Source organism: Neltuma alba, unplaced genomic scaffold (genome assembly GCF_004799145.2).
Source record: "Neltuma alba isolate B1F8T4 unplaced genomic scaffold, ASM479914v2 tig00002293_pilon, whole genome shotgun sequence".
In the NCBI taxonomy this organism is placed as follows: domain Eukaryota; kingdom Viridiplantae; phylum Streptophyta; class Magnoliopsida; order Fabales; family Fabaceae; genus Neltuma; species Neltuma alba.
The window spans coordinates 96884-108550 of NW_021632811.1; the positions used below are offsets into that span (position 1 = coordinate 96884).

The following is an 11667-nucleotide window of genomic DNA, read 5'->3' on the forward strand; positions in this document are numbered from 1 at the left end:
GATAGTAATAAGAACAAATTTTGAGATAAATATGTGGGAAAAAAAATTTGTTTCAATTTCTTTATATTTAATTCGCTCCTTTTCTTGCATGACTCATGGGTAACTTATATCTATCAAACTGCCTCCATATTCGAGCCAAAAAAATTGGTGTCTGCAATATCAGAGAGTTTATAAATGGTTGCAAATCACAATGTAAATTAGGGACAAAATTCAATGATCACTTTTTAAGGAACATTTCCAGCAATAAATCACAAAAAGAAAAACAGAAAACTCAAAAGAAGCCTCAGTTCTTGAAAGAAGAAAATTACAATGCTGCATCCTCGTGAAGATCAGTATAATCCGAGACCAGTGTTAGACTACAAATTCTCAATAATTAAATATGATCATGCAACCGGGTGTTTTATTTTCTAAGAGCCTGAAAACTTTTCAGGGTTTGCCATCAGTATAATCACTAATCCAAGTCCATTTCTATATCACACAGGCCAGTTGAGATCTAAGAAGTTGGGGATGAGGGGAAATATTAATGCAGACAGTATCAAACGAAATTAAACAAAACAGAAAGTGAGAGTTAAAGTTGATTTGCATGAACATGAGATGAAGTTGCAGAAAAACACACCTTTCATTCTATGTTTGCGTCTTTTGATTTCCTCGGCGCAAGCCTCGTTACGCATATGAACTTTTCGAACCACTGAGGTAATCTGGGCAGATAATTAAATGTAGAAGAAAAACCTGAAACTCAATAAATATTTAATGAGACCCAAAGAAAAAGCGAAGAAATCCATTTCAACCTCTTCTTTCTTTCTCCTCAGATGCAGCCTTCGATTTCTTCTCTGGTTTTTTCTCTTGCTTCGTTGACGGCTGAATCAGAGAAATAACGTCAACTCATTATTGTCTCTTCCTCTGTAACGCGGCGGCCGATTCTCCTCCGTTTTTTTTTTTGTACGGCGGCGGAGAAATCAGCTCAGCTCGTCCTTTTTCTCCTCAATCTACCTTTTGGGCTGCATGGCTTCATCTCTGGTTTGCTGTTTTTGATCCTCCATTTCTTGTTCCTCTGGTTGCCTTTCATCCTGATCACTAATAAATTTCTAAATGAGAGGACTCACGGAAAATTCAGAGGTTCTGATAACGAGAATGAGATTGTAAGAGGATTCGAGGAAGGAAAGATGACGGAACGGTAGACAAATTTGAAAGAATTAGAATGAGAATTGCAGAGAAGAACAAGAACCCCGCGAGTCTGAGAGGACGAGAGAAACAAGCTTTGAATTTTGAAATAAACCAGCCATGGCTATAATAATATACAAAAACGGTTTTAGCGTATCGCTGTGAGTTCGTTCCAACGGATAAAAATTTATTATGAACCAACGGATACATTTTGATTTTTGAAATTTTTAGAGTTTAGAATCTCAGGCAAAGAAGGCTTTTCAAAAGTCCAGGTTTAGTGGAAAACCAAACGGTTATTTTTCCCATAATTATGTAAAATAAGTCTACCTATATCTCATAAATCTTTTATTTCATATAATAAAAAATTATGAAATTTCAATATTATGTATTTTCTGAATAAATATTATGTATTCAAATTCGTATTTGGGCCACCCTTTGCCCGTGACCCTGAAGTGGCAGGGGCATTCGTTTATCTGTCCGTGATGCATTAAGCAGAAAAAAAATCTCTAAGTAAAATCTCAAGAGTGAAATATTCTAAATTTCCTTTCATTGCACAGGCTTCTTCTGTATTATGAAAGGATACACTTAAATACAAATCCTCTTCATCATGGTGTTAAAAATATTCTAAAAAGAAATTTTGAATTAACTAATTTACTCTTTATCATACTAATTCACGAATTTTGACTTAAATCGCCTAAAGATAAGAGTTTTTTTTTTTTTCCCATTAATTTTATTTTATTTTTGACATAGTTGTTTTTGTAATATTTTTATTATATTGGGACAAAAGTTTAAGCAATTTAGTAGGGATGCTTATAAAACTTATGAGTAGTATGTAATAACGAGTTTTAATACATAAAATGATGATAAATTCATGTTACTTCCTTATTATTACAACTTTTTTTTTTTGCAGTTATATTTTTTCCTTAAAATCTCGCACACTAAATTTAGGGAAGGAAAGCACTATCATTTTCTCAACTAAGGACTGCGGGCCTGTTGCAAAAAGGGTACTTGTCTTGATCTTGAAGCATCCTTGAATTTCACATTAGATATATTCAATACAAATTCTCACGTTAATTTCGAAGTTAAATAATTAATTTATAAAAATTAAAATAATTAGTTAAATTAATGATTTAAAATATATGTATATTAGTTTTTATCAAATATCCCAAAAATTCCCATCAATGATTTGTCTTTTTTTTCTTTTTGTTTTTTTTTTTTTTAACCCGTGCCTGCAGGCATCAGCTTCCCACTAACTCTTCAATGTTCTTGGTCATATTCCCACCTCAACTTGTGAATGTACAGAGTAAACATTCTTCTTCCTTGCTTTCAAAGTGATTTGTGCTGCATGATACTCCCTTCAATCCTAAATATAATATTCATTTTATAGTGTAAATTGTACTATAAAATGAGTCTTATATTTAGTACCGTAAAAGTACTAACACACCTCATATTAATTACTGGTATTATTCTATCATTATTAACACTCCCATTATTTACTCATAGTTCTTCATTTCAATGATTTACCAAAATCATTATCCAAACATTTTACTTTCATTATACGGCTATCACACAATATTGAAGAAATCAAATTTGGGTGAACGAGATTGGATGTCGCATTTTGATGCGTAATTAGTTTTTTTTTTAGCTGTTTAAACGGTATTGGTTTTTTTTGGGGGGGGACGTTTCTTGCGGTTACTTTCAAACCCTCCCTTTTTTTTTTTTTTATGTTGGCTTAGGAAAATGTTATTCCTCCTATTCTTGAAATAGGACATAATTAGAAGGTTGATTTTAGTTCTAAATATAGGAATCATTTCTTATATTTTTTGATTCTTTCCTAAATTACCCCTATTAAATAATTAAATACCATAATAATACTTATTATTCATTAATAGTACACCTATATATTTTATAAAGTGAATGAGTACTTAGTACTCATTAATTCCCACACATACATCAATTCTACCATTTTATATTTTTAATGAAATAATTTAAAACGTTTTTTTAAAAAAAATATTTCATACAAATACCCATTCAAGGTAATTGGATTTTTTACGAGCGAGAAATAGCATAATAATAAGCATATTATCTATTTTCTTTGTGCCCAGAAAACATAATCTTCTATTTATATTTTATCCAATCAAATAGAAAAAATTCCTCCCTGAAGAAAAACGAAAAAAATTAATTCTACACATTTACCATTCATTTTAAATCTATAAACTAGCATCTTATGATGGTTAAAAGAAATCATTTTGAATCTATAAAAAATTTCATTTAAAAAAATTTATAAACTAGCGTCAAACATATAAAAATAATTATGTAGGCTGTGTGAATTTGTAAATCCCAAAACAAAGATGACTATAATATGGTGGATTTCATTCTATCAAAGACTAAAATAGTGTTCCTACACATATAAAGCTTGGACGACGTTGGACCGGAGGAGGCAAGTTAACCAGACCCTGAATTTTTTTTCAAATGTCAGTTTTTTCACACAAATTTTAATTGAGGGTATTTTGGGAAACATATGTCATATTTATAATTGTTACCTAACTTAATTAATATCATTAATTTAATCAAAATAGTTAAATAGATTCTATATTAAGAACTGGAAGAGTATATGAGATGTGTTTTTGATGTCAGAATTGAAAACATTTTATGGTTATAATAAGAGGACAACCATTTGGTTAAAATACGGGAATTATGAAATTATAGAGGAAGCAAAAATGAAGATGGATTCCTAATAATTTGCGCATGTTTGGTACATTAGATTTACAATTCCAGTGAAATAAAATTCCTTCAAAAACTGATGAAAGTGGCTGCATCCCAAACCCCATGTAACCTGCTACTCCTCCAGTCCTCATTATAAGACCCAATTTGACTTTTTATTTGGTCCTAATTATAAGACCCAATCCATTTTCTCTCTTATACTCCTCCGGTCCTTATTATAAGACCCCAATCCATTTTGTCTCTTATATTTATGCATTTTTTTCCAAGATAATCCTTCTAATAATGATAGTTTTAGCCAATATACTTAATTAGCAAGGATATTTAGGAATGACAACACTTATTTATTATAAATAACCAACTTAACTTACTTCCTTAATCTCCTCAAATAAGTCAATTGGGTCTTATAATTAGGACCGGATGAGTATTTATGCATTTTTTTCCAAGATAATCCTTCTAATAATGATAGTTTTAGCCAATATACTTAATTAGCAAGGATATTTTAGGAATAACAACACTTATTTATTATAAATAACCAACTTAACTTACTTCCTTAATCTCCTCAAATAAGTCAATTGGGTCTTATAATTAGGACCGGAGGAGTATTTCTTTTCCAAGGAACTCCAGCATTTCACCTTCCCCCGTGAAGATGGATTCCCATTTCTGGTGCAGATTTGTTTCAGTCGTTTTTTTTTTTCCTTGCATGAATTTGTTTAATCTATAAGCTTGCTACCCCCACAACCATATTGCTGTTATTACTTCATCCTCTTTCTTCGGATTATTTTTCTCCATCATGAACTTCCTCCTCCTTCAATGGGGATTTCTGAGACTTTTTCCAATACTAGGAGGTCGTGATACTGAGCTATCTCATGAAAGGTCTTCATTTGTATTTATCATCCAATTGACACCCAAACTTTAGAGTATGTCGGGGCAAATGTTGTTGGCGGTAGCACTAAAATTCTCCAAAATCCAGTAGATCTTCCGCCTCCTCTATAATACTAGGCAAACTCTGTTGACAGCAATACCTGCAGAGAAATAGTAAACCCGAGTCGTGTCTTACAGACACTGTCCTTAAGAGTTATTCCGCAACTACCGGCAAAGCAAGAAGCGGCACTCCCCAGGATTAAACGGATTCTTCCTGTAAGAACAGAGTGAGCAGAACAGTGAAAGGTAAAAGAACTCAGTAAGGCAAAACACCAAAGGAAGGAAGAGAGTTGCTCGAAAGCTTAAAGCTCAGTCGTAGTGAACTTCGGTTTCATGCCCCATTTATAGGCCGCGGATCACAAGGGAGCATTGGGCACTTAAACACAATTAAGTTTCAGTTTCAATATCATTAACTCACTTAATGAGGATTTAGACTTATTAGAGACATCAGTTACAAATATTGAAGAGGTATAATGGTGATTAATGAGGTATTATTAGACAGATATTTTCCATAAAAAGTGCCCAATACCGTGTTTGACTCATGCGCAGGGGATGAGGAGAAATTGCCAGATTTGTCTTCGGTGGCCCATTGTGCGTACGAGTCCACCCCTCCTCTTAGCCCATTTAGCAGCCCAAGACCTCTTATTACTTGGACCCCCTACAATCCCAAGCAGTGTGGGACCCTTCCTTTGATACACCCACACACACATTATTTACAACAAATGTAACCTACAAAAATATTGCCACTATCTCTGTAATGTGTACAATATGCTAAATTTAATAAATCCATAACAGTGAGGTGCATGATTAGGACAACATGGTTTTTCCCAGAAAGGATAGTGTTGCGGCTGAAATTCAATATTTAGCAATCCACACAAGTCCGAGTCTGTGGCTTATCCTTTTTTCTCCTCTCATTATATAATATTTCTCACATTTCCACTGATCTCTCGGTTTTGCTTTTCCCTGCTATTCAATCCCCCAGTGAGTTGCTTCCTCTTCAACCCTAATTTAAGCTTCTGTTTCACTCTTGTTCACTTTCTCACACACCAATCAATTTGGTTTTTGTAGTTTTAGGAGCTGAATCAAACCGACGAGATGGCGAGGAGCAACTTAGATGAAATCAGAGTTGATATTTCTGTGAGCCCCAGAGTTAATTATTTCAAACTTCCAAAGATTCAAATAATCAGTGATCAAGCCAAGGCTCTTATGGAAGCTGGCGCTCCTGTGATCAGCCTATCGGCCGGAGAGCCTGATTTTGATACACCAGCCGCGATATCTGAGGTTCATTCTCTTGCAACTCCATTTTATCTATTCGTTGCTACATCATCATACAATGGGAGAGTCGGTACTTTTTCCTTTCATTACAAGAAAATCTTGTGTTTGCTTGTGAGTACTTAGGCTGGAATGAATGCAATTCGTGATGGTTTCACTAGATACACCCCACACGCTGGAACACTAGAACTCCGCCAAGCAATCTGTCGCAAGTTAGAAGGTTCATCCCGTTGAGTAGATTATACACTTCATCGTTCTTAGGGTATTTCATATAGCAAGTTTGACAGAATGACACAGTACATAGTTTTTAACTTTCTATTGCAGAGGAGAATGGGATAGCTTATACTCCAGATCAGGTTGTGATTAGTAACGGAGCCAAGCAAAGTATTGTCCAAGCCATTCATGCAGTTTGTTCCTCTGGAGATGAGGTGAAAGTCTTTCTATATTGAAACTTAAAAGCATAGAAATCGCTGAAGTGATCGGTAATTCTATTTCTGGTTCTGAGCCTTCCATTTACTTGGGACTTGATTGAATCAGGTCATTATTCCATCTCCATATTGGGCAGCCTACCTAGAAATGGCAAGGATGGCTGAGGCAAGTCCTGTTATAGTTCCAACAAGCACAGCCAATAACTTTCTGTTGGATCCAAAGCTTCTTGAATCTACACTTACTGAAAGATCAAGATTACTTATTCTTTGTTCTCCATCTAACCCAACTGGATCTGTTTACCCTAAGAAATTGCTTGAAGAGATAGCTCAAATTGTAGCAAAGCATCCCCGGCTGCTGGTACAGTCGTTATATCTACCACCAAAATCATGCTTGCTTCGGAGATTAATGTGTTGATGATAATAACTTATCTCAAACATCTCATTGGTCGTTTGAAATATATAGGTTTTATCTGATGAAATTTATGAACACATAATTTATGCACCTGCAACTCATACTAGCTTTGCCTCTCTACCGGGCATGTGGAACAGGACACTAACAGTAAATGGGTTTTCCAAGGTTAGTATCTAATGATGCAGTTTCTTACTAATAATACATTTGGAATTGCCAATGGGAACGAAACCATGGCTCTAAATTCTAATGGAACTTAAAGTCTGTCTTTTGGGTACTTCATCAGTAATCTTTGTATTCATTTGCTGTTGTCCTCTGTACTATCACCATAAACTATGAAAGTTTTGAATGTGAACTCTTGTAGGCCTTTGCAATGACTGGTTGGCGTGTTGGATATATTGCTGGTCCAAAGCATTTTGTTGCAGCATGTGGAAAGATCCAGGGTCTGGTACACATATATACTTTATCTGTTTCTTCTGCTTCAAGACGTTAAACAGATACTTAGAGTTACCATCTGCAAGAGTTGATATGGACTGGAAGAAGCAGTTTCTAGCAATCATTTGGAAAATTTCTATCTAAAGTAATTTTGCTGAATTCAGATGACTTCAGGGGCAAATAGTATATCTCAGAAAGCTGCATTGGCTGCACTAGGACTTGGTCATGCTGGTGGGGAGGTAGTTTCCATAATGGTAAAAGCATTTAAAGAGCGGCGAGATTTCATGGTCAAAAGTTTTAGGGAAATGGAAGGTGTCAAGATATCAGAACCTCAGGTATACACATTCGATTTTTTGTTTGCCTATGTTATGCAAATAAAAACTATACATGCTTAATCTTTCCTCTTCCTTGTACTGGTAAGTATTTGCATGATAACTTGCAGGGAGCATTTTTTGTGTTCATTGACGTAAGCTGGTACTATGGAAGACAAGCTGAAGAGTTTGGCGTGATTGAGGATTCTGAGTCCTTCTGTCGGTTCCTATTGGACAAGGCACAGGTATTCATTAATAATCACTTTCGTTTGCAGATAGTTTCAGATGATATATTTCCTTGAAATGCAGGTGGCTCTAGTGCCGGGAAGTGCCTTTGGAGATGATAATTGTGTTCGCATCTCTTACTCATCATCCCTCACCACCCTGCAAGAAGCTGTAAGGCGAATCAAGGAATCACTTGTTCCTTTAACCACACGGCCTCTGGTTTCAAGTCATTAAGCTTTCTAATGAGTTCCATTCTGTCATTGGATTGGAAATATGACGTATTTTCATTGTATAGGGCATTATTTAGAAAGAATTTTTGGTCCTAAATATAAGTCATTAACCAACTTATTAGTAACTTACTTTCCAATTTTACCCTTTTTAATAATTAAGATTTAGTGTTTAAATTTTAAAAGCTCATCAAACTTCAATTTTATCTATTTTCATCATTAAAGTTGGGGATAATCTTATAAAAAAATTATCAATTTAGGACAAATTTAATGTTTTAACTGTCATTTTTTAGTATGTGAGAATTAATTAAAAATGCTTATGATAAGGACCACAGGGAGTACTACCATAGAGGCTATTATTTTTTTGGAAAATTACAATGAAATTTCAAGAAAAGAAAATAATTATCAGTAAATTTCAATGACAAGTAAGAAATGTCATTTACTATTTTGGAACTTATTATTATAAACTGTTTTATTGTCACTGAGATTGTTTAATAATTATATTTCTTAATTGAAATTTTATAACAATTCTCCATTATCTGTTTCATGGTTGCATTGGCCTCTCTTATTAATCATTCCTTACTACGTACACTCCAAGAAGCTCCAAACCAACTCAACTGAAAAAGCACTTCTTTTTCTTTCCTTAGCCCCTTCTACTCTGTTTTTAACTTTTTATGTCACTCAAGTGTTCAGTGAAGTTCATTGATTCCGTCAATGAAATGTTTTCTTAATATGAAAATGGATAAATTAATATAAGGAATATGGCAGGTATGATGAGGGGCCAGTTTGTTTGTGATTAAGGTTTTTTTTGGGGGCGGGGGGGAGTGAGGCCGTGAGGCTCGGCATCAGAAAATTGGATGGAGTATTTGTTGTGCGAATTTAAGCTGAACACATTAGGGATGTGTTTAAGAAAACTTATTTTAAATTTGAAATAGCTTATTAGAAAAAATAAAAATATATATTTTTCCCTTTTTTTTGGGCAGAATATATTTTTCCTATAAAACTTTCATGATTGGCATAATGCTCTTCAAACTCCAGCATTAAACTTAACTAAAATAACGTTTTTCTTTAATTTAAAATAGAATAATCCAAATATACTACCTCCGATCTTTAATATAAGAGCTAAATAACTAATTTGATGACATTAAAAAAATTAGTTAAATCAGTTAATTATAACAAATATGTGTTGACTTCATTAAATTATCCTATTTAATCATATGCATGGAAGCTACTCTTTAATGGAAATCTTTTGCAATCAATAAGGATATTTTAGAAAAAACATTATAAATTTAAGAGACAAAGTAAATTAAAGTTTTATATTTAAAAGTAAAATAATTTTAAGTAACTTTTATATTAAGGATATGAGATAACATTTTATTTGTTTATTGCTGATGACTGCCTGGAAGTTTTTAAACCCCATTGTATTAACAGAAAACACTAAAATGATACTTTTCTAATCTCTTAGAATGTTGTATAATTCCCTTTGAAAAAATAGCTTCTTCATCATAAAATTTACAACAATCTCACAAAAGCTCCCCTAACAAGACAACACGAGCCAAGACTGTGTTTTCTTCTTCTTTTTTTCTGCCTTTCTTTTTTCAATTTGGATTTTTTTTAATAAGAATTTGGAAATTACTGGAAAGCAGATGGGAGAGTACGAAATAATGGTGGGCCTGGCCCTCATACGGCTATTAAAGGATTAGGCTGATAATGAGGATGAGAAAGCATCTAAAATCAGAGGCCCTCAACTCACAAGTCTAGTCTTCAGGGTAAATACATGAGGATTTAATTTGAACGTCTGGACCCACAAGTGTTGGTCCAAGTAAAAGAAATTTGGATACTTTAAACATCATGTTTTGGTTTTGATTTTTTGAACGGTGTGTATGAAAAAAAAACTATTGAGAGGGGTCCCCGTTACGACTCCTGATAATACTCTAAGAGATTAGTCTCTTATCCTTCAACTGGAAGGATACTCTGAGCAACCCAAAAAAAAAAAAGCGTCCAGAGTTCCAAACCAAGAAATAAGTATTGGATTTGGTAAAAAAAGGCTAGTTTCTCATGATATAGTGAATTAAGATTCAAATTTCTGTTAGGAAAAGTACCTATATTAGATACTTATGCTTAGTGAAAAAAATATATTTCACACTACAATAAACAAAAACATTTAATGGCGGTTAAAATGAGTTTTTTACGGCGATTTTAAGAGTGACGTCTATGACATCGACATAAAATGTAAAGGATTTCACAGCAGCTTAAGAATCACTGTGGTATGTGACTTTTCACGGCGGTTATAAAATAACCGCCGTGAAAAGTTTTTTTTTTAAGTCTACGTTTACCCCTATTGATCAGGATGGAACGGGAGAATAAAGCCTCAAAGGAAGGGGTCTGAAAATCAATTAACTAATAATCTCTCACCAGTTAAAAGCATTCTGATGGAACATCGTAAATTCTTTCTCGCCGTAATAGTGCCATTTAGCTTCACCTTCAACCACTAGATCAAAGACACTAAGATTTAATAAAGGTAAAATCAAAGACTCAGATCTAATAAAAATCAAATCTTTTTAAACTCAGATTAAACATCATATTTTTAACTAAAAAAAATAATTATATCAAACCACAAAAATTATGAAATCCATAGAAAGAATGGAGGTGAAAAACTCACAAATAAGAATGAAGAGGATGAGGCAATGGTGATGACAACAGGGACAATAACGGTGATGGAAGAGCATGATGGAGATGATAGAAGCAAAGGATAAACACCGACGAAGGTAGGAGGAGAGAGAAAATCGAGTGAGGACAGTAATAGGAAACTATGAGTTCTTACTCTGAAAAGTGAAAATTATCGTACAATGGATTTTAAAATTCTGATAGGTTTTTTAAATAACCGCCTTTAAAAGTATGCCTATAATTACAGAAATGCCACCGTCATATTTTTTACAGTGTTTTTTCTAATAACCGCTATAAATTAGCGTCGTGAAAACTCTTTTTTGTAGTAGTGTCATTTATTTCATTGCAACATAAAATTTTATTTATTTCACTTAATCCTTATTTTATTTTAACCTCTTTCATTTAAAATAGACTTTATAAGCCAGATTTCATTGAACGCATGCCAAATGTTTTTTTTTTTTAAACCTGGCATTATCTCCAGATGGTTTAGGTTGATTCAAGTTGGGTTTAATTGGTGTAAATTCTCCAAACATGAATCATTGATTTTTAAGACCCGTAATATTATATTATTAAAGGTAATGAATGAATGGCTTGCAACTTTTTTCAACGGTTCCAAGTGGGAGCGTATAGATAAATAAAATTACGAATATGCAAAACATGTGCTTTCCAACCTTTTTTTTAAATTGCTTTTTCTTTTGCCAACAAGTGCGTTTCAAGTTTCAACCTTTTGAATCCCTTCGAACAGATTGAGGTTGAAAAAAAACCACCAAGTATTTGCACCAAGTAGTAGGAATTGTTTCAACTTAACTAAAGATCATCGGTATGATTCTTTAGGAACGCAGTAATGCAGGTAGCAGGATTACTACCCATATGAGTCCTATCTCAGT

General features: G+C 33.6%; 1 protein-coding gene across 1 annotated transcript; it reads left to right on the plus strand.

Moving 5' to 3' along the window:
- Positions 1–5738: 5738 nt before the first annotated feature.
- Positions 5739–8271, plus strand: LOC114721804 (bifunctional aspartate aminotransferase and glutamate/aspartate-prephenate aminotransferase-like). The gene is made up of 9 exons (XM_028907675.1): positions 5739–6087; positions 6205–6298; positions 6403–6506; positions 6616–6864; positions 6970–7083; positions 7280–7363; positions 7515–7685; positions 7793–7906; positions 7971–8271. Exons 1-9 carry the CDS (start codon positions 5902–5904, stop codon positions 8118–8120), a joined length of 1266 nt encoding a protein of 421 aa, XP_028763508.1. The 5' UTR covers positions 5739–5901; the 3' UTR covers positions 8121–8271.
- Positions 8272–11667: the final 3396 nt, after the last annotated feature.